General features: G+C 37.4%; 1 protein-coding gene across 1 annotated transcript in view; it reads left to right on the forward strand.

The window, feature by feature from the left end:
- C11H11orf65 (chromosome 11 C11orf65 homolog) overlaps positions 1-27,007 on the forward strand; it is a 46,051-nt gene that overhangs the window by 18,786 nt on the left and 258 nt on the right. Inside the window, exons 3-7 of the mRNA XM_021696511.1 lie at positions 1,297-1,350; positions 1,484-1,684; positions 3,129-3,259; positions 14,556-14,726; positions 24,669-24,724. Coding sequence (XP_021552186.1) covers positions 1,297-1,350; positions 1,484-1,684; positions 3,129-3,259; positions 14,556-14,726; positions 24,669-24,724 — 613 coding nt within the window. The remainder of the gene's footprint in view (positions 1-1,296; positions 1,351-1,483; positions 1,685-3,128; positions 3,260-14,555; positions 14,727-24,668; positions 24,725-27,007) is intronic.

The following is a 27,007-nucleotide window of genomic DNA, read 5'->3' on the forward strand; positions in this document are numbered from 1 at the left end:
AACTGCAATCCAGGCTTGACCCACTTCAATTTCTGATTGGATTGACTTGATCATCCTCTCACCCTAACTGACTAAAAGAGGAAAGAAAAAAATATCCACGAAGCTATACCCTTAAGATTTGCCTACTTTAGTGGAAATAAAAGTGTATATATAATGAATTTTGCTTAAAAATTACATACAGTTGACCCTTGAACAACACTGGGATAGGGGCACTGACCGCCCCCCCCGCCGCCATGCAGTCGAAAATCCATGTGTAACTTGTGACTCTCCAAGAAGTCAACTACAAATAACGTACTGTTGACCAGAAGCCTTACTAATAACATAAGTAGTCAATTAACACATATTTTATATGTTATATATATTACATACTGTATTCTTACATTAAAGTAAGCTAAAGTAACATGTTAAGAAAATCATAAGGAGGAGAAATTACTTTTACAGTACTGTACTACAAAAAAATATTAGTTGACCTGCACACTTCAAACCCATGTTGTTCAAGTGTCACCTGTATAAATTTTATGAATTTTATAAGTTTTAGATCCTGTTATAAAACATATTTTTTCATGTTTGAACTGTGACCCTATATATGTATGCATGTATATATATACTCTTTAGTCAGGAGAAAATTGTGCAAAAGTCCATGTGGTCTTTCAGGCTTTACAGACTGAATGACTTAGGATAACATGTATTTTCTCATCTAACTTAATATTATCAGGAGGTAAGATTAAACTGTCTTCTGACTGAGGACCCAAAATTGTTTTCTCTACTTTGCATTTGGTGCAGGGCACTAAAATTTAGAAGACCAATTATAGACAATTCTTACAAAATTTAAACATGTATTTTTGACTTAATAAAAGCTAGTTAGGAAAGGTCATCTGGTGTTAAACTCAAATTAGCCAATGATAATTTTTTCTCTGAATTTACCTGTAAAATAATGCTCAATAGTATTATTAATTAAATTTATTAAATTTAATAAATTAAATAATATATTTGAGGACTTATATAAAATTTCTGTTCTGTGAAAAACATATCAGTTGGTTTTTATACTTATATGTTACATAGAATGTAAACATAGTTTAGTATCATTTTTCCAGTTACCATGAAAACTGTTTTACTTATTGGATGCCCATAAGAAATTAAATCTTAAAATATTTTTAATTTAAAAATAATTATTTGAGGTTTATTTATTTGACCTATTTCATAAATAATCAATATTCAGCAACTATTTTAACATGATAGAGTGAGAAGTAGTGAATTGATATCTACAGTGTTGAAGAGTAATACATTTTTTTATAGGCAGAGCTTCTAGATGCTGCTGCTGGCGTTCATGTACGATTCAGATTAGGTGGTGTAAGTATGGATGAATTCTTATTTGGTAGTTTTAAAGCACATTTATGTGAAATTTAAAAGATGTAAGTTTTTAAAATGTAAACCTTTTTTTGTAATTAGATTACAATGGTCCTTTGAACTTCTCCATATACAGGTTAAATTTCCACCTGATATATACTATAAAATTTTCACTCATAGACATATTGAAGATCTGTGTGCTAATAGCCCTAGAGATTATACAAAACTTCCAGCAAAATATACATCTCATATTAAAAGTGATGATCTTCAGGAAGAGGATCATAGTGGCTGGTATCGTCGTGTAGAGAACAATGGCTGGAGGCCTGTCTCTGATACAGTAAGAAAAGAGAAATATTAATAACTTTGAATCTTATATATTTAGAAACTCATTTGTCTTCTTGAAAATTAATTTTAAAATAATAAATCTTGGTGATTTAACTGATAAAAAGTGATGACATTAACTACTCAAGGGTTACTAATAATACTTCAAGATCAGCTATATATCCTTTTTTTCCCTCTAACTTCTACTTTTAGTAATGAGCTTTCATCTGGGTCATCTTTAGATACTGTCTGGTACTCAGGAGTTTAGCATCTTTATAGTGAAGCGAATTTGAAAATGTTGTTGACTCTATATTGATTAATCCTTGGACTAGAGGTGGGAATTCTTGAGAAAAATATGACATTTTCTCTTATAGAGCTTGTCACAGCAGAGACTGGGGGGAAATCATTTGGATTGTCATGGTGTTTGGAACTTCAACATGTCTTCGTTAATCGAATGGAATTATTTTAAATATACATAGTTCTTAAAACATATATATGATTTAGGGACTTTTCCATAGACATCCATGTTTAATGTCCTTTTTGTGGAGATAATCTCTACCTAAGGATGTTTGTAAGCTTACATTTTATAGGTTAATATAATCAGGTTCTGTATAGCTCTAGATGTCTATATGGGCTCATGTCTTCATTCAGGTCCTCAATCTGTGGTAGGCAGATTATAGAATTGGTATATTGAGTATACTAAGTATGAAAATGAAAATAATCAAGGTGTGAATTCATACATTCATTCAACAAATCTTATTGCCTACCAACCATATGTCAGGCATAGTACTAAATGCTAGGGATACAATGGTAGATAAAATAGTCCCTCCCCTCAAGTATCTTTCCTTTTAATTTGTGAGAGAGTCAAAAGTAAAAAGAATATTTCAGTATAGTGCAGTAAATACGTGCTTTAAGAGGGACAAATACATAGGGTTGCGGGGGATAGCAAACTCTCCTCCTTGTTCTTTAATGTGTATGTGGTGAAGGAGAGGGAATGAATTCGAAGTAGGAAAACAGGCAACCAGTTAGGATAGCATGTCACACAGGGAAACCACAAACTCTGGGGATGTAATGATGAGACTTTGTTCTTGAAGGGTGCCTGTACTTCTTGAGATTTAGAGTCTTCAAAAGTCAACAGCACTAAGAGTAGGTAAGGTCTGTTCTTATGAAAAACAAAAACAGTACTGGAGTATGTCTATTCATTTATCCATTCAACAAATAGTTCTTAAGTACCTCAGTATACTAGCACTTTGTTAGTCTTTCTGTGACATGTGCCTCCAAAAGCTCAATGTGCCACTCACCCATGACATAATCAGAAATACCTTAAAAGGGGTGTATTCGCTCCTCTATTTCTACCTTGGCATATTCCCACTGAACTTACAGAAATTCCTGTCTGTAGCCAGATAACCTCACAATCAGTATTTCAACATTTTGTATATTCATCTTTCATTTCTCAATAGTTTTGGGTGTCTACTGAAAATGTAGAGGTGGGAGAAGAAAAAGAAATCAAATTCCATTTCTCTAAACTGAAGAGAAGGCAAGATATGGAAAAGAAAAGAAAAATTAGAAAGATGGAATGGATGAGGAAAATGTAAGTTGATGAAATAGACTTACTAAATATATACTATTTTAAGTTCTTTCTAAAAAATGCTATCACTATTAAAACAACTACATGTTATTTTAAAAAGAAAAGTGTAAGATTACAGTTATGTTTTTAAAAATATATAGAAAGCAAACATTTAACAAATGCCTGCTATGTGTGAGATACTATTAATCTCTAGGATATAAATGGGGAAAGACATTTTGTCTTTGACCCCAAGGAAATTACAGTCTATTGGAATACCAGATATGAAAATAAGCATTTACTCTTATATATCAGATAACTTTTATTTGGCCCTCCAGATCCACTCTGTACCCTTCTCAACCCTTCTTTCTGCCCTAAGACTCTGACCTGTATGGATTACACTAAAAGACATTCTGCACCTGTCTAACAAATGTTAAAAGCAAGCCAAAACATCAAATTGTTTACAAGTTTACTTCACTCCATATGCAGAACAAATTCCCCCCAAATATTTAAAGTAATACAAAAAAATCCAGTATCCCAAATTATATAAAATTCACAATGTCTACCATATAACAATCAATAACCAGGTATGCAAAGAAACAGGAAAATAGATCTCATACGAGAAGAAAAATTAATAAGTAGCAACAGACCCACCAAAAATATCTTTTGAAAAGGAAGGCAAAAGAATAACTTTGCAGACAAATAAAAGCTGAGTTCTCTTATCATGGAAGACCAGCACTGCAAGAAATTTTTCTGGCAGAAGAAAAATGCTTCTAGGTAGAAATCTGGATCTATATAAGGAGTGAAGAACTCCAAAAGTGGTAATTATGTAAGTAAATATAAAGGACTTTTATTCTTACTAAATCTCTTTAAAGGGTAGCTAACTAACTGTTGAACTATACACTTAAAAATAGGTAAGACGATAAATTTTAAGTTACATGTTTTTTATTACAATTTTGAAAAGATAGGTATTAAAACTGTAGAGGAATGAGTTAATATTGATATTGCCAATCCAGTTCTACCTACATTTTTGATTCCACAATTATATTCCTTTTCTCTTATATTGAAAATCTTCATTTCAAATAAAATATAATTGCTTATTTTTCTGACATTACAAATAGATTGTTCCAAAATAACAAAATAATATCAATATGTATGCAATTACTGAATAAAATTCAAAAAAACTTTTTAAGTTAATTTACTATTTAAAGCAGAAACACTGACAGTGTATTGTGACATTTATAAACTCAAAACAGTACGAAAGTAAAATGTATGATGATGATACCACAAAGATTGGGAGAGGTGAAATGCAAGTATACTGCTAGAAGGTCCTTACTCTACATATAAAGTGGTATGATATGCTTAAAGGTAGACTGTGATTATTAAAAACCATAAAACAACCATAAAATCAACAAGAACAAGAACAAAGATGTATATATAATAATGTAATGATGGATATAAAATAGCATCATAAAGAAACATCAAAAGAAGGGTAAAAAAAGAGGAAAGGAAACAAAGAACAGAGAGAATAGAAAGTGGATAGCATGATAAAGACTAAAATCAATCATATCAATAATAATATTAAATGTTAAGTAGTCTGAACACCCCAAATAAAGGCAGAGATTGACAGACTGGATAAGAAGGCCATACATAAGGACATAACAATCCTAAATACTTATTTACCTAGTAACAAAGCTTTGAAATACATGAAAATAAAATTAGTAGTACTGAAAGGAGAAGTAGACAAAACCAGAATTATAATCAGAGATTTCAAAACCCTTTTATTAGTAATTGATAGAACAAGTGGGCAGTAAATTAGTAAAGATAGAGCTGAGGCTTGAGCAAAATTATCAACCAGCTTGACATAATTGGCATTTATAGAGCACTGCACCCAACAAGAGAAAACATATTCTTTTCAAGTGCATGTGAAACATCCACCAAGATACATTATATTCTGGGTCATAAAACAAACATCCACAAATTTGAAAGAATTAAAATCATACAAAGAAACTTCTCTGATCACAATGGAATTAAAAAGTATTTAAAAATAGAATAGAATTAATAACAGAAAAATTTCTGGAAAACTTCCAAATATTTGGATATTAAATAGCATACCTCTGTATAACCCATGAGTCACAAAGGAAATTTGACAGTATCTTTGATTTAATGAAAATGAAAATACAACATAAAAAATTGAGGCTGCAGCTAAAGCAGTACTTACAGAGAAATTTATAGCATAAATACTGATATTTAAAAAGAAAGATCTCAAATCAGTGATCTAAGCTTCCAACATAGAATCAATAAAAGAAGAGCGAATTAAACCCAAAGCAAGTAAAAGGAAGGAAATGATAACAGTAGAAATCAGTAATATTGCAAATAGAAAACCATCAGAGAAAATGAATGAAATCAAAACTTGTTGCTTTTGAAAAGAGCAATACAATTTATAAACCTCTAAATAAAATTTTAAAGAGAATGCACGCAATTCAGAAATGTCAGAAATAAAAAGCAAGATATTACTACCAATCCTACAGGCCTTAAGATGATATATTATGAATCATTTAATGCCCACAAATTGGAAAAATTAGGTGAAAGAACAATTCATTGTAAGGCATAAACCAAAACTCACTAAAAAACAAATAAAAATAACAAATAGGTCTGTCTATTAAATTGAATTTTTAAATTCAATTAAATTTGAGTTATTAAATTATTAAATTGTAAGTTGAGTTTATAAAAATCCCACAAAGAAAACTCCAGTCTCAGGTGGATTTCCTAGTGAATTCTAGTTAGCATTTAAGAAAGACGATACAAATTCTACACAATATTTCCAGAAATAGGAGGGAATATGTCCCAACAATATCTGTAAAGTATTACCCAATATAAAAATCACTCGGGGCTTATTAAAAAAAGATATTACAAGAAAATAACAACCAGTATCTCTGAGGAACATATATACGGGTTAGTAAATAACATCATAAACAAATGGAGTTTATCCAAGGAGTACAGGGTTGGCTTAACATTTGGAAATCAATCAATGCAATTTACCATACTCACAGACTTAGAAAGAACGTTGGATATAACCATCTCAATAGATGCAGAAACTTAAAGGTGAAAGACTGAACGCTTTCTTCCTAAGATCAGGAACACGGCAAGGATGTCTGCTCTCACCACTTCTTTACTGGAGAGGTCCTAGTGAGTGCAATAAGGCAAGAAAGAGGGAGGAGGGAGACACTGAGATTGGAAAGGAAGATTTCAAAGAGTCTTTATTCACAGTTGACATGATTGACTAGGTACACAATCCTAAGGAATTTACAAACTTACTGGAACTACTAAGTGAGTTTATCAAGATTGTGAGATACAGAAACCAACCGTACTGCCATTATTTCAGCAAGAAACAATGGGAAATTTTTAAAAATACGTTTACAGTAACATCAGAAAAAATGAAATACCTAAGCATAAACTGAAGAAAAAATTCTGTAGACCTATCCACTAAAAACTGCAAAACATTGCTAAGAGAACTTAAAAAAGACCTGAATAAAAGATGAGATATAAGGTGGTCTTAGATCAGAAGACTCCATATTGTTAAGATGTCCATTGTCTCCAAATTGATCTGTACATTCAGTTCAGTCACAAAAGTTAGAGTAGGATTTTTGGGGAAATTGACAAGTTAATTTGAAAATTTTTATGGAAATGCATAGGAACTAGATTAGCCAAAACAATTTTGGAAACACAAAATTTGGAGAACTTACATTATTTGGTTCCAGCACTTACTATAATGCTACTATACTCAAGACTTTGTGTTATTAGGATAAAGACAGACATAGGTTAATGGAACAGAATCAAGAGTTGAGTAAAATAGATACACATGTATACTGATGAGTTTTAACACAGGTGCCAAGGCAATATAATTGGAAAACGATATTCTTTTCAACAAATTGGATATTCAAATGCAGAAAAATGAACCTTTACCCTTATCTCTCACACCATATATGTAAAGTTTTATATCTCAAAAGAGATCACAGATCTAAATATAAATGCTAAAACCATAAAATACCTACAAGTAAGCAAAGGAGACAATCTTAGTGACCTTGGGTTCTGGCAAAAATTTCTTAAATAGGACACAGGAGCATGATACATGAAAAAGGTGTCAAATTGCACTTCATCAAAGTTAAAAGCTTTTGCTCTCTGAAAGACATTGTTTAAAAAAATAAAAAGACAAGCTACATGTATTTAACTAACTGGAATTTAAGTAAAATCCTGAGGAAAAAAAGACAAGCCACAGACAGGAAGAAAACATTAGCAAAAAATATATATAATTAAAGTCTTGTATCTAGAATATTAAAAACCCTCAAAACTTAATGGTAAGACAGCCTCATTTTAAATGAGCAAAAGATTTGAACACTCTATCCTTGAAGATACATGGATAACAAATGAGCACAAATAATGACTGTCATCGTTAGTCATCAGGGAAGTGCAAACTAAAACTTTAATGAGTTACCACTATATATATAGAATGGTTCAGTCTGCCTAATTGTTGGCACAGATACGGAGTGAATGCAAATTGCTACATCTACTTTGGGAACCAGTTTGACAGTTTTCTTACTAATTAATATACACCCACTATTCATCCCAGACATTCCACTCCTAGATATGTACTCAAGAGAATAAGAACCTATGTCCACAGAATGATTGTATATATGAGTGTTCATAACAGCTTTATTTGTAATAGCCAAAACCCAGAAACAACCCAAATGTCACTGGATAAACAAATTGTGATTATTTATACAAAGAAATACTACTCAGCAATATGAAGGAATGAACTACTGACACACATAGCAACATGGATGAATGTCAAAATAACAACGCTGAATGAAACCAGTCAAGAAAGAGTTCATACTGGGGTGCCTGGGTGACTCAGTCGTTAAGCGTCTGCCTTTGGCTCAGGTCATGATCCCGGGGTCCTGAGACCGAGCCCCGCATCGGGCTCCCTGCTCGGCGGGAAGCCTGCTTCTCCCTCTCCCACTCCCCCTGCTTGTGTTCCCTCTCTCACTGTGTCTCTCTCTGTCAAATAAATAAATAAAATCTTTTAAAAAAAAAAGAAAGTTCATACTGCAATGAATCATGGAGCACTATGTCAAAAACTAATGATGTAATGTATGGTGATTAACATAACAATAATAAAAAGAGTTCATACTGTATGATTCCATTTACATAAAATGCTAGAAAATATGAACAAATCTGGAGATACACAAAGCAGATTAGTAGTTGTCTGGAGATGAGGGTGGGGGGATGAAGGGAGGAAAGGATGACGAAGTCCCCCAAGGAACTTTGGGGGTGATGGATAGGTTCATTTTTTACTGTAGTGATGGATTCACAGGTGTATACTTATACCAAAACTCTTCAAGTTGTTCTGTTAAAATATGTGTGTTTACTATATACCTCAGTAAAGTTGTAAAAACTTTTGTGACCCCCCTCCACCCATTTTGTCTACCCCCCAACCCACTGCCTTTGACAGTCACCAATGTATTCTGTTAATCTATGAGCTTGTGTGTGTATTTTTAGATTCCATATGTAAGTGAGATCATATGGTATTTATCTTTCTGACTTCTTTCACTTCGATAATGCTCTCAAGCTCCATTCATGTTGTTGCAAATGGCACAATTTCATTTTTTTATGGCTGAATAATATTCTCGTGTGTGTATCCCATTTTATTTGTCCGTTCATCCACTGATTTTTGTGAGAACATGTGCAGACATTCAGAAGATCTTGATAAAGTAGTTCTTCATCTCTTGTACTTGCAGGGTGAGTTGGGGGCAACCCAGGAACCAGTTGTAAGGGTCATAGGGTTATAGCGCCTACAGTGCAATCAAATGCTTAATGCTCTCAGGCCTTATGCACTAAGGTTAAGGGCATGAGTGGGGAAGAAGTGGACTCCAGAGACCTAGGATGGAGACATATGGGCAGGTATAGACAAGGCTGAGAACCTTGAACTTCAAACTCCCCTGTTGGTGGAGGAAGTTCTTCCTCCCTGTTTTGTGGGACAGGCCTTCTCTGCATAAAAGCTTTTCAGTGACTGCATCTGGCACAGTTGCTGCACGTGCTCATGCTGATTCTCCTTAGCGTTCTCCCACAAACATCGCGCATCGCCTCCAGCCCCCAGCGGGAGTTCTGTCTCAGAGCAGCCGGGACACAGAGGTACGAGATCTACTCCAGGAGGAGATTGCTTATAAATCAAAAGACTTAAAAGAATTTACCAATCTCATTAATAGGAGTCTTGGAAACATGTGTGAGAGTGAATTTTCAGGTTGCAAGATCAGAAAATGGGTTAAATTTACTGATAATGGCCACGTTCATCTAGGATTATGAATTTAATGTGTTGGCTTGAGTACCCAGAAATGATGTTAAATAGTCTGTCTGGTTGGCTAATCAAAGCCTCAACTCAACCAAAGCTCTACTATTGCAAAATGCCTGAACTTCTCTGGTATACTGTAGAAAAAAGGATTTCTGACGTGTCAGGGGAATGCATATATTTGTTCCTCTTACATGCAGTCTACTCAGCTACCCACAGGCTGTAACCCCAGGAGGCCTAGAAGATACAGTTTTCATCAAGTCATTAATAAATGAGAGGAGCCGCAGAGTTCTTGATGAACTCCGTGGTGGCTGTTTTTATAGACTGGACATGACAGTGGTGAAAGCAGTGGTGGGATTGGTACCTTTAATTCACCAGGAGTAACGGTGGAGGTCAGGTGGTGACACAGATAGCAGCTAAACTTCCAGAAGTGCTTCCTCTAATGCAGCAGGTCGGCACAGCCCCTGGCCCCTGTTACGTTGCTGTTGACCTGACGCGTGTTCTTTCCATCCCAACCCGTAAGCAAAAAGAGAGGCAGTTTGCGTTTACATGGAAAGAAGAGGATGTGCCTTTCCATCTTACTCTCAGAGCTGTGTCTGCTCTCCTGTTGTTTTCCCTAGGGGCTTGTACATCTCAGTTCCCACAGACCATCATGCATGTCCTTACATTGGTGACCTTATACTAATCAGATGCAGTGAGCAGAAAAGAACTCCCTGGTTGACTTCCTAGGACAAATGCACACCAGAAGGAGAGAGAGAAATTTTGCAAAATGTTCAGGGTTTGCCACATAGCTAAAGCTTATGGACATTTTGGGATATCCTTTCTAAAGTGAGAGATAAGTTTCAATACCTTGGCATGTCTGTCTTGAAGGCACACAGCACTTAAAGGGCTTCTCTGGATTTAGGAGGTAAAACATGCCACATTACGGTATGCTGCTCCAACTAGTTTTCAAGGTAACCTAATGAGGCTACTGGGCTCAAGTGGGACATGGTGTAAGAATGAACATGGTAGCAGGTCCACAGTGTGGTCAAGGTGCTCCCACTTGGCATTTAGGGCCAAGCAGTCCCAACAGTATTGGACAGACAGTGAAATGCTGTATGAAGCTTCTTACAATTAGAGGATCTCAGCACAGAGGTTTTAGGAGTAAGGTAATGCCCTCTTCTGCCAGCAGCTATTTTACATTTGAAAATCAGTTCTGGTTCTGCTACTCGGCCCTGGGAGAGACTGGATGCTTGGCAGTAGGATTCCAAGTGCTCTGTGATTATGAACTGACCTGACTTTTATCTAATCCAATGAACCGTAAAACTGAGAGTATACAGCATCATCTCAGTACAAAAGAGAATGGGTCTGAGAAGGTCCAGAGGGCTATGGTAAGCTGTATGAGCAGATGGCTCGGATTCCTTCAATCGTACTTTGGCTCTGCTTCATCTCCATGCCTTTGGCTTCATGGGGAGTCCCCTGTGACAAGCTAACAGAGGGAGAGTATATTAGGTCTAATTCACCAGGCATCTGCACAGGATTCTGGCAACATCCAAATATGGACAGTGACTAGATTACAACCCCGCAGTAGGCCCAGAGAATGGTCAAAGGGTATCCTCCCAGTGAGCACAAGTGGTTTTCTGCTTCATATAGAAAGGAGAAGCAGTTTGAGATAGAAACCTTACTGTCTATGGGCAGTAACTGAAAGCTTCTCAGCTGATTAGGTACTTGGATGGAATTAAATGGGGGAAATTGGGATTAGGTCTGGGGACAGGTATACTCAGAATGGGCATAGCATATATTTGTGTCCTTGTGAATGTCCTCCCTAGGAGGCAGAAAGCTCTAAGTATTCAGATGGACGAGGTGATCCATCCTGTCAATGTCCATTTTTTCACCTGGCCTCTTCAGTTGTTGCTCAATGGAGCCATGTACAAAGTGGTCATGGGTATAGGGATGGAGGCTACATACAGATTCATAAACTTGGTCTTTTCCTCACTGAGGTTGTTCCGTCTCTGTAGTCACAGATAACTGGACAGCAGAAACCATTACTTTGCCTCCAACAGTGTGCTGGCTGCCTGGTGGCAGGCTGATTATGTTGGACCCTTCCCAGATAGAGGTGGCATCTCTTTGTGTTCGCAGTGATAGACAAATATTTTGGGTGTGTGTTTTATTTCTCTGCTTGCATTACTTCTGTCAGCAATACCATTTATTACAGAAGCCTTATCCATCATCATTTTATTCCATACAACATTGCCTCTAACTGGGGATGCATGTACAGTAAAGGAAGTGGTAATAGGCTGAGAACAACGCAGTACGCTCACCGTGTGTGCTGTCCCCAGAAACAGCTAGCACTGACAGAACGCTCGTGTGATTTGCTGACGCTGAGACACAGCACCGCGGTGGGGGGAGACCGGAGGGCGAGACACCTGGAAATAAGCCAATGCACATGAATAATAATCTGTTTTATTTCTTTTTTCTTTTCTTTTGCTCTGTTTACTCTCAATCCTCATCCATAACTGAGCTCTCTATTTCTAATTACATGGACATTTCTATCTCAAACTCAACTGGTCTAACACTGAATTTCTTATATTGCTCATCATAAAAATGGTTTCTTTTCCATATTCCTCTTGGCCTCAGGTTATGACACCATCATTTACCCAGTCATCCAAGTCAGAAATGTAGGGGTTCTCTTTGACTTCTTACCTGTCATAAGCTCCCGTGGGTCATCTGTCATAAAGTCCTATCAATTCTGCTTCCAGAGACTCTCCCAAGTCTGGCATGTCTGTCCCTCCCCGACTGGAGCTTCTCAGTATTCTCATCTCCACTTCACAGGCAGAGTCCTTCCACTTGGTCTCTTTGTCTCTCATCCTTTGCCATCTCTGTGTAAACACTGATGCCATGTCTTGAAAACACGAATTAAATCACCTCCTTACCCGAAGCATGTTGGGGGCTCACCATTACCTCCATCCCACATGATAGTCCCTCTCCCCAGATTGCTCTTTTCTGGCTCAATTCCATGGCAACAAGGCCTTCACCTTGTGATGCTTGGCTCAAACAGCTTCTGAAGCCTGCCCTGACCCTGACATAGCGAGGCACGGGCTCTGTTTTCGGAGGTGCCCTCACAGATGTGTTATATACTCAGTTGTCACACTTGTGCAAATCTCTGCATATTTGTCTGCCACGTCCACTACACTGGGAGCTCCTAAAGAACAGGGACTCTGATCTATTTGTCAGCACAGGGCTGTAGACATAGTAGATCCTTAATGAAGACATGTTGTTTGTTGAATGAGTTGAGTGAGGGAGGGAGGGAGTGAGTCCTTATAGCTGGATGTTGCAATGTTTCCTTTCTGTAAGGTTGCAGGGGATGAATGAGAAGTGTTACTTCGTGTGCTTTGTTCACTGATGATGGCATCCTCTACCTACTTCTGCTGAGAATCAGCAGTAAACAAAATCAACAAAATCTTGATTTTTTTTTACCTCTCTCTTAAAAAAAAAAAAAAATGTGGTTTTTACATTCCCTTCCTGTGCTGCCCTAGAGATCTTAGCTTTTCTTGACTTCTTTTCCAGTTTAAACTTTGATTCTTACTAGGTCTTTTGCATTTTAACTTCTCTCCAGGAATTTGTGTGCCTTCTTTTATTGAATGCTTCCTATGTGCCAGTCATAGTTCTGAATGCTTTATAAAGACTTACACTTCTAAACCTCTCAAGAATGCTGAGGAGTATTATGACTACCATTTTAAGGTAATCTGAAGCCCAGGAAGACTAGGTTATTTGGCAAAGGTCATAGAGCTAGTAAATAAATCACAGAAGCAAGACTCAAGGCCAGATAGTTGGATATCAGAGTCCTATCTAGCCCTACACGACCACCATGCTGCTTCCTACTCTGTGTTGAATTAAGAAATGAAAACAGGGGGTGCCTGGGTGGCTCCATCGTTAAGCGTCTGCCTTCGGCTCAGGTCATGATCCCAGGGTCCTGGGATCGAGCCCCGCGTCGGGCTCCCTGCTTGGTGGGAAGCCTGCTTCTCCCTCTCCCACTCCCCCTGCCTGTGTTCCCTCTCTCGCTGTGTCTCTCTTTGTCAAATAAATAAATAAAATCTTTAAAAAAAAAAAAAAAAAGAAATGAAAACAGTTTCAGAGTGGGTTAACTTTGAAAATGGAATACCATTGTAGATCTTAAAATGAAAAACCAAAGAAAAAACACCATTTTCTAATATTCTTGGAAGGACTGCTAACTTGCCTGTACACACTTAGCTCACGTTTGGGGGATGCGTTCATTTATGTGCTCAGACTAACATGAGACAGAACAGTGCAGCCGAAGAAGTCTGGACTTGGAGTCTGATTCGAAGATGGGCTCTGACGTCTGCTTACTACTTACATGATCTTGAACAATTTAACTTCCCCAGCTCTCCATTTCCTCACCCGTAAAATAGGAATAAAAACAGGTGTCACAAATGGCTGTGTCTTTTTAGAGAGAATTAAACAAGATAATGTATGAAAAGTACCTGACACAAAAAAGGATATTACCATCTCTCTTCCCTTTGCCTCTCCCTCTCTTTCCTGTTCCCTCTGCTTTCCCCTCTTTACCTGCTGTTAGCCACATGACCTTGTCTTCCAGGACTTAAATCTCTCTCCTGTAAGACAAGAAGGCTAATCATCTGGTCTCCAAGATCCTTTGACTCTGTAATTCTATGATTTGGTGATTTAATTACTTGGTTTTTCATTGTATCATAGCAGGGCAGTGTACCAAGGGGTGGTTTTGAAATGAGGCTTCACCAGTTAGCATGGTTGATTAAGTTGCCTTGTTTCTTTTTTCTTTTTCTTTTTTTTCCCCAAAAGATCCCATCACATAGAACGTGGTTTGGATGTATTTGAGATAAATCAGGTGAAAACCTGGTTTAATATGTAAGTGGTTTCACAGCAACAATATATGTATTAACTGTATCTACTAGTAATGACCTGTTTCACAAGATGATGTCTCCCTTCCTTTCCCCTGTTTAGGTACTATGCAGGAAACCTAGAGGCTAAGTCAACAAATCATAGAACTCTAGATTTAATTCACACAGCCACCAAGGGGCTAATGAGAGCTGTCGAAGGCGGTGGAATAGATTCTGTGATGGAATGGGAAGTGGATGAAGTGCTGAACTGGACAAATGCACTGAACTTTGATGAGTAAATGCATTCTGCTTTTACTGGGGAGCAAGGGCGGGCCTCATGTATGTTTCTGATGTTCCCACCTCTGCCTCGAATCTTGGGCCCACAAACATAATCTTTAAAAAAGAAAAACAAAAAGCAAACGAGTATTGTTTGTCGAGAAAAAAAGAAGATAAGAGGGAAGAATATAAAAAAGATGATATAAAAGTAGAAAAAGAGAATTAGACTTAGGTTTTTTTTTTAATTGAAGTATGATTAACGTACAGTGTTACATGAGTTGTAGGTCTATAAACAGTGATTGGACAGTTCTGTGTGTAGCTCAGTGTTCACCATGATAAATATAGTCACCATCTGTCACCGTACAACTTTACCACACATATTATCAACTGTATTCCCGATGCTGTACTTCTCATCTCTGTGACTTATTTTATAACTGGAAGTTTGCATCTCTCTCTTTTTTTATTAACATATAATGTATGATTTGTGTCAGGGGTACAGGTCTGTGATTCATCAGTCTTACACAATTCAGAGCACTCACCACAGCACATACCCTCCCCAGTGTCCATCACCCACTTACCCCATCCTCCCACCCCACCCCCCCACTCCAGCAACCCTCAGGTTGTTTCCTGAGATTAAGAGTCTCTTGTGGTTTGTCTCCCTCTCTGGTTTCGTCTTGTTTCATCTTCCCCTCCCTTCCCCTATGATCCTCTGTCTTCTTTCTCAAATTCCTCATATCAGTGAGATCATATGATAATTGTCTTTCTCTGATTGACTTGTTTCGCTTAGCATAATACCCTCTAATTCCATCCACATGGTTGCAAATGGCAAGATTTCTTTTTTTTTTTTTTGATGGCTGCATAATATTCCATTGTGTATATATACCACATCTTCTTTCATCTATTAATGGACATCTAGGCTCTTTCCATAGTTTGGCTGTAGGAGGTTTGTGTATCTCTTAATCCCCTTTATCTGTTTCACCCATCCTGCCACCCACCTCCCCTTTGACCAACATCAGTTCTCTACATTTAGGGTCTGATTCTTTTTTGTTCATTTGTTTTGTTTCTTAGAAACAAAATCTAGTTCATAGGGTCGTGAAATTCTTTGGTATTTGTCTTTCTCTCTCTGACTTATTTCACCTAGCATTATACCCTCTAGCTCCATCCATATTTTCACAAATGTTGAGATCATTTTTTATGGCTGAGTAATATTCCACTGTGTGTGTGTGTGTGTGTGTGTGTGTGTGTGTGTATCTACCACATCTTTTTTATCCATTCATCAGTTGATGGACACTTGGGTTGCTTCCATGTCATGGCCACTGTAAATAATGCTGCAATAAACATACATATCCTTTCGAATTAGTGTATTTGTTTCTTTTGGTAAATACCCAGTAGTGGAATTACTGGATCATATGGTATTTCTATTTTCAATTTTTGAAGACCCTCCGTACTGTTTTCCACAGTGGCTGCACCAGTTTACCTTCCCATCAACGGTGCAGGAGGGTTTCCTTTTCTCCACATCCTCACCAACACTTACTAGTTCTTGTCTTTTTTATTTTAGTTATTCTGACAAGTGTAAGGTGGTATCTCATTGTGGTTTTGATTTGCATTTCCCTGATGATGAGTGATGTTGAGCATCTTTTCATGTGTCTGTTGGCCATCTGCATGTCTTAGGAGAAATGTGTATTCATATCTTCTGCCTGTTTGTAACCGGATGTGTGTGTGTGTATGTGTGTGTTGAGTTGTATAAGTTCTTCATGTAGTTTGGATATTAACCCCTCATTGGATATTTCATCTGTAAATATCTCTCATTCAGTAGGTTGCCTTTTCATTTTGTTCATAGTTTACTTTGCTATGTAAAAGCTTTTTATTTTGGTATAGTCCCAATAGTTTATTTTTGGTTTTGTTTTCTTTGCCTGAGGAGACATAGCTAGAAAAATGTTACCAAGACCAATATCAAGAAATGACTGCCTACATTTTTTTCTAGGAGATTTATAGTTTTAGGTCTCACATTTAGGTCTATAATCATTTTGAGTTTATTTTTGTGTGTGGTCTGAGAAAGTGGTTCAGTTTCATTCTTTTGTATGTAGCTATCCAGTTTTCCCAGCACCATTTATTGAATAAAATGTCTTTATTATATATTCTTGCCTCCTTTGTTGTAGATTAAAGAACCATATAAGTATGGATTTATTTCTGGCTCTGTACTTTATTCCATTGACCTATGACTCTGTTTTCATGCCACTACCATACTGTTTTAATTACTATAACTTTGTAGTGTATTTTGAATTTTGGGATTGTGATGCCTCCAGCTTTGTTCTTTCTCAAGATTACTTTGGCTATTTGGGGTCTTTTGTGGTTCCATTCTAATTTTAGGATTGTTCTAGTTCTGTGAAAAATGCTGTTGGTATTTTGATAGGGATTACATGAAATCTGTAGATTGCTTTGGGTAGTATGAACATTTTAACATTTAACAACCAATGTGCGAGCACAGTATATATTTCCATTTGTGTTGTGTTAAATTTCTTTCATCAGTATCTTACAGTTTTCTGAGTATGGGTCTTTCACCTCATTGGTTAGGTTTATACCTAGATATTTTATTCTTTTTGGTGCAATTGAACATGGGATTGTTTTCTTAATTTCCTTCTGCTACTTTGTCATTAGTACATAGAAATGCAGCAGATTTCTGTATGTTAATTTTGGATTCTGCAACTTTACTAAATTCATTTATGAATTCTTTTTTTTTTCTTTTTTTGTAGGCTCCTAAGCATGGAGCCCAACATGGAGCTCAAGCTCATGACCCCCAATATCAAGAGTCAGATGCCAAGGGGCACCTGAGTGGCCCAGTTGGTTAAACATTGGCCTTCAGCTCAGGTCATGATCCTGGGGTCCTGGGATAGAGCCCTGTGTCAGACTCCCTGCAGGGAGCCTGCTTCTCCCTCTGCCCCTCCCCCCACTCGTGCTCATGCTAGTGCTCATGCTCACGTGAGTACTCTCTCTCTCTCAAATAGATAAATCTTAAAAAAAAAAAATAGTCGGATGCCTAACGGACTAAGCCACCCAGGCACCCCATTTATGAGTTCTAGTAGTTTTTTGGTGGAGTCTTTCAGGTTCTCTATATATAGTATCATGTCAACTGCAAATAGTGACAGTTTGACTTCTTCCTTACCAATTTATATGCTTTTTATTTCTTGTCTGATTGCTGTGGCTAGGACTTCCAGTGCTACGTTGAATAAAAGTAGTGAGATTGGACATTCTTAATCTTGTTCCTGATTTTATAAGAAAAGCAAGCTCTCAGTTTTTCACCATTGTTAGCTATGTGTTTTTCATATATAGCCTTTATTATATTGAGGTATGTTCCCTCTAAACCTACTTTGTTTAGAGTTTTATCATGAACAATATTGTATTTTGTCAAATGCATTTTTACCATCTATTAAGAGGATCATATGGTTTTTCTCCTTCTTATTGTTAACGTGATGTATCACGCTGATTGATTTGCAAATATTGAGCCACCCTTGCATCCCTGGACTAAATCCCACTGGATTGTGGTGGATGATTCTTTTAATGTATTATTGACTTCGGTTTGTTAATATTTTGTTGAGGATTTTGCATCTATGTCATCAGGTAAATTGGCCCATAGTTTGTTTTGTTTTGTTTTTCTGTGGTGTCTGACTGGTTTTGGCATCAGGCTAATGTGTACTCATGGAATGAATTTGGAAGATTTCCTTTCTCTTCTGCTTTTTGGAACAGTTTGAAAAGAATCAGTATTAAATCTTTATTTTTTTAAATGTTTTAATTTAAAGTCAATTTAATTAACATATACTGTATTATTAGCTTCAGAGGTACAATTTAGTGGTTTGTCAATTGCATATAACACACTGCTCATTACTTCAAGTGTCCTCCTTAATGCCTATCATCCAACTACCCCATCGCCCGACCCACCTCCCCTCCAACAACCCCCAGTTTGTTCCCTATGGTTAAGAGTCTCTTATGGTTTGTCTCCTTCTCTGTGTTCGTCTTATTTTATTTTTCTTTCCCTTACCCTATGTTCATCTGTTTTCTTAAATTCCACATATGAGTGAAATCATATGGTATTTGTCTTTCTCTGACTGACTTTGCTTAGCATAATACCCTCTAGTTCTATCCACGTCATTGCAAATGGCAAGATTTCATTCTTTTTGATGGCTGAGTAATATTCCAGTGTGAGTGTGTGTGTGTGTGTGTGTGTGTGTGTGTGTATACACACCATATCATCTTTATCCATTCATCTGTCGGTGGACATCTGGGCTCTTTCCATATTTTGGCTACTGTGGATCTTGCTGCGATAAACATTGGGGTTCATATGCCCCTTCAAATCACTATGTTTGTGTCCTTTAGATAAATACCAAGTAGTGCAATTGCTGGGTTGTAGGGTAGCTCTATTTGTACCTTTATGAGGAACCGCCATACAGAGTGGCTATACCAGTTTGCTTTCCCACCAACAGTATAATAAGAGGGTTCCTTCTTCTTTCTGCACATCCTTGCCAACATCTTTTGTTTCCTGAGTTGTTAACTTTAGCCATTCTGACTGGCATGAGATGGTATCTCATTGTGGTTTTGATTTGTATTTCCCTGATATGCTGAGTGATATGAAGCGTTTCTTCATGTGTCTATTGGTCATTTGGATGTCTTCTTTGGAGAAATGTCTATTCATGTCTTCTGCCCATTTCTTGACTGGATTTTTTTGTTTTTTGGGTGTGGAGTTTGATAAGTTCTTTATAGATCTTGGATACTAGCCCTTTACCTGTTATGTCATTTGCAAATATCTTCTTCCATTCCATAGGTTACCTTTTAGTTTTGTTGACTGTTACCTTTGCGTGCAAAGCTTTTTATCTTGATGAAGTCCCAATAGTTCATTTTTGCTTTTGTTTCTCTTATCTTTAGAGACATGTCTAACAAGAAGTTGCTGTGGCCGAGTTCAAAGAGGTTGCTGCCTGTGTTCTCCTCTACAGTTTTGATGGATTCCTGTCTCATATTTAGGTCTTTCATCCATTTTGAGTCTATTTTTGTGTATGGTGTAAGAAAGTGGTCCAGTTTCATTCTTCTACATGTGGCTGTCCAATTTTCCCAACACCATTTGTTGAAGAGAATGTCTTTTTTTCCACTGGATATTCTTTTTTTTTTTTTTTTTAATTTTTTTTAAGATTTTTTTTTATTTATTTATTTGAGACAGAGAGAATGAGAGAGAGAGAGCACATGAGAGGGGGGAGGGTCAGAGGCAGAAGCAGGCTCCCTGCCGAGCAGGGAGCCCGATGCGGGACTCGATCCAGGGACTCCAGGATCATGACCTGAGCCGAAGGCAGTCGCTTAACCATCTGAGCCACCCAGGCGCCCCTCCACTGGATATTCTTTCCTGCTTTGTTGAAGATAAGTTGACCGTAGAGTTGAGGGTCCATTTCTGGGTTCTCTGTTCTGTTTCATTGATCTGTGTGTCTGTTTTTGGGCCCTCACTATATAATCTTGATGATGACAGCTTTGTAATAGAGCTTGAAGTCCGGAATTGTGATGCCACCAGTTTTGGTTTTCTTTTTCAACATTCCTCTGGCTATTCAGGGTCTTTTCTGTTTCCATACAAATTTTAGGATTGTTTGTTCCAGCTCTATGAAAAATGTTGATGGTATTTTGACAGGAATTGCACTGAATGTGTAGATTGCTTTGCGTAGCATAGACATTTTAACAACGTTTGTTCTTCCAATCCATGAGCGTGGAATGTTTTTCCATTTCTTTGTGTCTTCCTCAATTTCTTTCACAAGTGTTCTATAGTTTTCAGAGTACAGATCCTTTACTTCTTTGGTTAGGTTTATTTCTAGATATCTTATGGTTTAAATGTTTGGTAGAATTCACATGTGAAGCCATCTGATCCTGGACTTTTGTTGGGGGTTTTTTGATTACTGATTCGATTTCATTAAGAGTGATTGACCTGTTCAGTTTTTTCTATTTCTTTGTCATTCAGTTTTAGAAGATCATATGTTTCTAGGACTTTATTCATTTCTTCTCAGTTGTTCCAATTTTTTGGCATATAATTTTATATAATATTCTCATAATCTTTTGTATTTCTGTGGTGTCAGTTGTAATTTCTCCAACTTCATTTCTGATTTTATTCTCTGGTTTATCAATTTTGTTTATCTTTTCAAAGAGCCACCTCTTGGTTTCATGGATACTTTCTATTGTTCTTTTAGTCTTTATGTAATTTATTTCCTCTCTATTCCTTTTTTTTTTTTCCTTCTACTAGCTTTGGGCTTAGTTTTTTCTTTTTTTTTTTTAGTTCCGTAGGTGTAAGTTTGGGTTGGTTGTTTGAGATTTTTCTTGTTTCTTGAGTTAGGCATGTATAATTACAAACTTTCCCTTTTAGAACTGCTTTTGCTGTATCCCATTGATTTTGGACTGTTATCCTTTCATTTTAATTTATCTCCATGTATTTTTTATTTCTTCTGTGATTTCTTTGTTGGCCCATTGGTTGTTTAGTTTAGCTTTCATGTGTTTGTGATTTTTTTTGGTTTTGGTGGGGTTTTTTTTGGTAATTGATATCTAGTTTCATACAGATATGGTCAGAAAAGATGCTTGATATGATTTCAGTCTTCTTAAATTTATTGAGATTTATTTTCTGGCCTGGTTTTTTGGCCTAACATGTGATCTGTCTTAAAGAATATTCCATGTGTACTCAAATATGTATTCTGCTGTGTTTGGATGGAATTTTCTGTATACATCTGTTAGGTTCATCTGGTCTAATACGTTGTTCAAAGCCACTGTTTTCTTATTGATTTTCTGTCTGGGTAATCTATCCATTGACATAGAGGCAGTGTTAAAATCCGCTAGTATTATTGTATAACTGTCTATTTCTCCCTTAATATCTGTTAACATTTGCTAGATGCTTCTGTGTTGGGTGCAGAGATATTTACAATTGTTATATTCTCTTGTTGGATTGATCCCTTCATCGTTATGTAATGCCATTCTTTGTCTCTGGCTACTGTCTTTGTTTTAAAGTCTGTCTTGTCTGATATAAATATTGCTACTCCGGCTTTTTCTCCACTTCCATTTGCATTATTCAACACCTTCACCAGCAGTCTGTGTGTGTCTTTATTTTGAAGTGATCTCTTAGAGGTAGCATATAGATGGGTCTTGTTTTTTAATCCATTCTGTCACCCTTTATCTTTTGATTGGAGTATTTAGTCAATTTACATTTAAAGTAATTATTGATAGGTATGCACTTATTGCCATTTTGTTAATTTCTTTTTCTGGTTGTTTTTGTAATTCTTTTCTGTTCTTGTTCTCTTGCTTTCTTCCCTTGTGGTTTGATTGTTTTTCTTTAGTGGTATTCTCATATTCTAACTTTTTTCTATTGAGTCCTAGACAACAAATTTTCAAAGGAATCCAGCATGATCATTTGGAATATTTCAGTAACATTACTGAACTCAAGCTACTGATTATCTCAGTCAAGACCAAATTTGCAAACATCTTCCCCTACTAATGGCAGGCGTTAGGTATAAGCACCATTTTCGCAGTGTATTTATGGACTCCACAGTCCACTCTATGTTAGATCTTCGTAGTCATCTAGATATTTGCAGCTGTCTCGATGACACCTTGTTTGTTAAAAATTTCAGCGTCTGACATTTTTCCCTTCAGGAAAATTGATAGTGGAAATCTGTGGACACTTTTCAGTAGTCAGACCATTAGAATGACATAAATGTGTTGAACATTGATGTTCAGTGATACAAACCAGTTTCTTCCCAAAAAGCTTGTGTGCTAGCTCCTTGTGTGACAGATGGACGCTCCACTGGAAACAATCATGGGCATCTTCTGATTGCAACAATATCAACTGAGAACGATGTTGTTATTACTTTGAAGAATAGATAGAGCCAACTTAACTCTAGGACTCAGGGATACAGATGAGGACTGTTGCCCTTCTGTGGTATCCAGGGATACGCTGCTACAGGCACTTAGAATGTAAAACAGTGCTTGCATTGCCATGACTGAGTCACCCACATGATGGCTACTGTGACTGTTGCTGGCATTTATCCTGCTGGGTTTCAGGGTCATATTCTCTATCAAGATGGATGTTCCTCTTCCAGAGTCTTCATATTTTTCAAACTGCAAGTGAATTTTGACATAACCTGTTGAGTGGTTAGTTGCTGGATTATCTTAGTCTTCTGATATTCTGTGAATCCTTTTGGTGAGAGCTCTTTGCCTATGTGTGTTATGGGTAGTTTCTATGTCTGAAGCTGCTCCTTTGTTATCTAAGACATGTAGTTACATAGCTTCTCTGGCCAGGGACTTTTCCTGGGCTGTTAAGATGTTAAATTTATACTTTTGAGGGATTCACTATAGAGTCCACATACACTTTATTTTGTAAAAAATTCTAAAAATATCTTAGAAAGATCAGCATGGCAATACTCTCATTAGATTGTTGCTTCTCTTTGTAAAACTTAGATTTCTTATTGCTCACAGCTCGTATGTACATTATGAGAAAAAAAAAATTATGCAACTAAATAAATTCATGTCCTAATCTCAGGTAGAGCAGGGTTAGTGATCAGCCTTAAATATGGTGTATGTTTATGCCCCAAGCTGTCAGGTCGTGGCATACAATTGTAGGAGGTCCTTTATCTTGGTTTCTTGAAAGTGTAATGAAAACCTTTCAGTATATAAATCCAAGGAAGCAGGATAATTGACATCCAACACTTCATAGTGTTCCTCCGAGGACAGTGACCACTGAAGACAGAATTTGCCTAAATTTAAGGTGAAGCCAGGTTGAATTGTCTACTAAGAGATCCTGGAGGGGGTTTACACTGCCTGCTGTTTTCCTGCATCTTTTTTATGTGGCTGTGACCCCCCGCATCCTATTTAAGGCTGTAGAATAAAGTTATTGGAGCAACAATAGGTAGTTGTGACAGGAAGGAGCCAACTTAACCACAATACTTTGTTATAATTAAATACTGTTGGATAATATATACCTTCCTATAACAACAACAAGAACCCAAACAAACCAGAAACACACAGTCAACAAAGGTAAAAACAATTCAAAAGGAATAAATAAATACTTGCAAAATCATAGCGTTTTTCTGAATTACATGATTCAGAATTCTCATTTTTTTCTCGGCCAGGTCCCTTGTCAGCACCTTTTGGGATCACCTCCTTACTTGATGTTTTTGGGATGCAACCAACTCCTTACCTGATTTCAAGGAGGCTTGGGAAAAGGGATGAAATAGGATAAGTCACAGGAAACCTGCCTCCTTAAAGCTCTACTCATCTTTGTAGCTCATCGTGCCTTCCCCTTCCCTATTCTACCTCTTCTTGGGCTGCCTTTGTCTCCCTAATTCAGTCTCTGTTTAGGGAATAGAGGTGGCAGCCCGAAAATTGTGCTTGACTTTAATGTAATTTCTTATATTTACCAGACATGGCAAAGATGGCACCGTTACTCTAATAATATCATAAAGCACACACTTTAAATTTCCATTGACATGACAGAGACCCTAAGTCTGACAACCCAGAATGAAGGAGGAAGTTTTTTGTTGTTGTTTTCCCCTGACTTTTTCCCTTCCAGAGAATTTTCTGTTGGTACTTTTAATTTAGAAGTTAACTGAGATCTTAGTGTGCACTCAACTGAGGACATGAAGTTGCAGGAGTGGAACAGCATAGAATGAGAAGAGGTGTGCTGGAGGGAAATCAGAGGGCACGATTATGGTAGATGGTAGATGTACCATTTTTATTTCTCCTTCAACTCCTTGTTCTAGGGCTTGCCTTAAGTACATGGGAGCTAGCTAGAGATGGACAAGTCATGAGAATTAAACATTTGGACCTGAGCATTTGGCACCATCAATCCAAGATTTCATAGAGAAAGTGGAATTTTAGAAGTAGTCTAACATGTACTAATGGATCAATTTATTACTAATACATTGATTTAATTTAATGAATGCCCATATAATGTGCTTAGGTATATTGCCAACTGGAAGGAAATTGCTACAAGCAACTCTTCAGATAACTTCAAAAGTAGGTGATTTTTAGCAATACTTTTATGGGGAATTCTTGTGAACAGAATGACACATTGCACACACGTACACATTTCTAAGCACCTAACATTTCAGCACCCTGCACAGTATATAGACATGGATGGATTTCCTAAGTCATTTTTACCTTTACATGTAAGCTTGTTATTTGGGAATAGAAGAAAATTTTCTGTTTTATTTAGGTTGGATAAAATGCCTTAAAAAATGAACCCTCCTTTTGGAAAGTTGCTTCTCTCATGGTTTCGGTAATTCTTTTTAATGAGCAAACTTCACATGGCAAAATAAATGCCTCAAAATGTTAGAAATAGGGGCGCCTGGCTGGCGTTGTTAGAGCGTGTGACTCTTGATCTCGGGGTCTTGAGTTCAAGCCCCACATTGGGCATGGAGCCTACTTTAAAAAAAATTTTTTTTTTAACGTTAGAAATATTTTTTAGGTTGTCTGCCACTTGTCCCGCCAGTGGTCCACAGTACTGAGAAGCTGAAAGTGATAGCCTCTTGAGGAAGCATATTCTCATGTCCTAGAAATATTAGTAATTCTAACATAGCTCAAGCCTAATTATGGGTATTGTATAATCTGAGTGTATGGGTTCTGTCCTGTGATCATCATTGAGAGGAAGGAGGTTACAATTGTGGAATGTCGATTCAGACGGCCTCGTTCTGATTTTTGGTTCTGCCGTTTACTGGCTGTGTGATACTGGGGAAATTACTGGCTTAGTTTCCTCATCTGTAAAATGAGAATAACAGTAGTACCTAGCTCATCAGTTGTTTTGAGGTTATAAGAGATAATACATGTGAAGAGCTTAGAATAGTGCCTAGCACATAATATGTACTCTGTAAATGTTAGCTGTCATTCGTCTTAACCTGTCTGCTTATTCCCAGTTCACGGCCATCCCCACAGTCCACGTGTCCCTCATCCCGCTGCAGGCTTCTCCAACAGCCTCCAAACTGACAGTCATTCAGGGCACTGCCCACACAATAGATAGTGCTCTTTTACAGATTTAAATCAGTACATTTAAAACGTTTATTTAACAGACTCTTCTTTAGCAATTACTATGTGGAAGTGGTGTCCTAAAGTGCTTTATAAAATTAACTCATTTAAGTTTCAGAACAGCTCAATGAGACAAGGTTCATTTTACAGATAAGCAAACAGATACCAAGTCACTTGCTCAAGGTCACACAGTCAGTTCCTGTGATGGCTAGGATTTGAAGGGAGGCCGGCTAGCCTTAGAAACTACACTCCTAACGATGAGTACCTCTGCTGTTTCTCATAGTTTCGCACTGCGCTTGGAGTACAGTCGTAACTCTGCCATGGCCTTCTGGTTCTGGCTCCCCTTCCACCCTTATCGTGTCCCACTCTCCCCCTCCCCCACAACCCTGCATCACCAGCCTCCGGCCTGTTCCTTAGAAATGCTCTGTGGTCTCCACTTGAGGGGTTTAATGGAGCTGATGGCCTTCTAGAGAACAGTTTTAGGTAACTGCCTTCACTTGACAGCAGGGATTTGTCTGTTTGATAGGAATCCCCAACTTGTAGCCCATAGTAGGTTCTCAGCGGCAGATAAAAGAATACAAAGGAATGACAAGTACAAAAATTGAAGCAGAGAATGTAAATACTGAGTTAAAAGAGATTACTGTGAAAAGAAGGAAAGTTATAGCATGGCAGTTGGAAGGTGCATGAGACCAAGTGAAAATCATTTTAAGTCGGGGAGATTTGCCCTGTCAGTGCAGTCAGTGGAAGGTGACCACCCCGAGGCTGTTGGCATGGGAGAAGAGGAGAGACTGTGTGCCCTTTCTCCAAGAAGCACGAGGAGATCAAATCCAGAGAAGATACGGAACTTTTAGCTCTAGGGAAAGAAAAGGCTTCTCTTCCTTTATGCATAAAGAACTGTTGGTTAATACTTCATTATGGAGCACCAGCTAAATGCCAAACGGACTAAACGTTAGGTTCTTTACATGCACCCTCACAGTTAATTCTCATAGAAATTTGGAGCGAAGCATGTGCCATTATTATCCCCATTTTACAGGTGAGGACATAGAGAGGTTAGGTAACCTGCCCCAAATTATACAGCTACTTAGTAGTAGATCAAACCTCAGACCCAGGTCCCGCAGAGCCTGTTGTAGAGATAGACGATGATGGTGTGAAAAGTAGATGAGCTGGGAAATTTGAGACATTTATGGCTAAGTAGGATATAAAGGTATCTTCTCTAAGAGTGGTAAGAAGGAATGTGGAAGAGACCTCACCTGGTAGGTAGAGGCATATTGAATGAGT

Source organism: Neomonachus schauinslandi, chromosome 11, assembly GCF_002201575.2.
Source record: "Neomonachus schauinslandi chromosome 11, ASM220157v2, whole genome shotgun sequence".
NCBI lineage: Eukaryota > Metazoa > Chordata > Mammalia > Carnivora > Phocidae > Neomonachus > Neomonachus schauinslandi.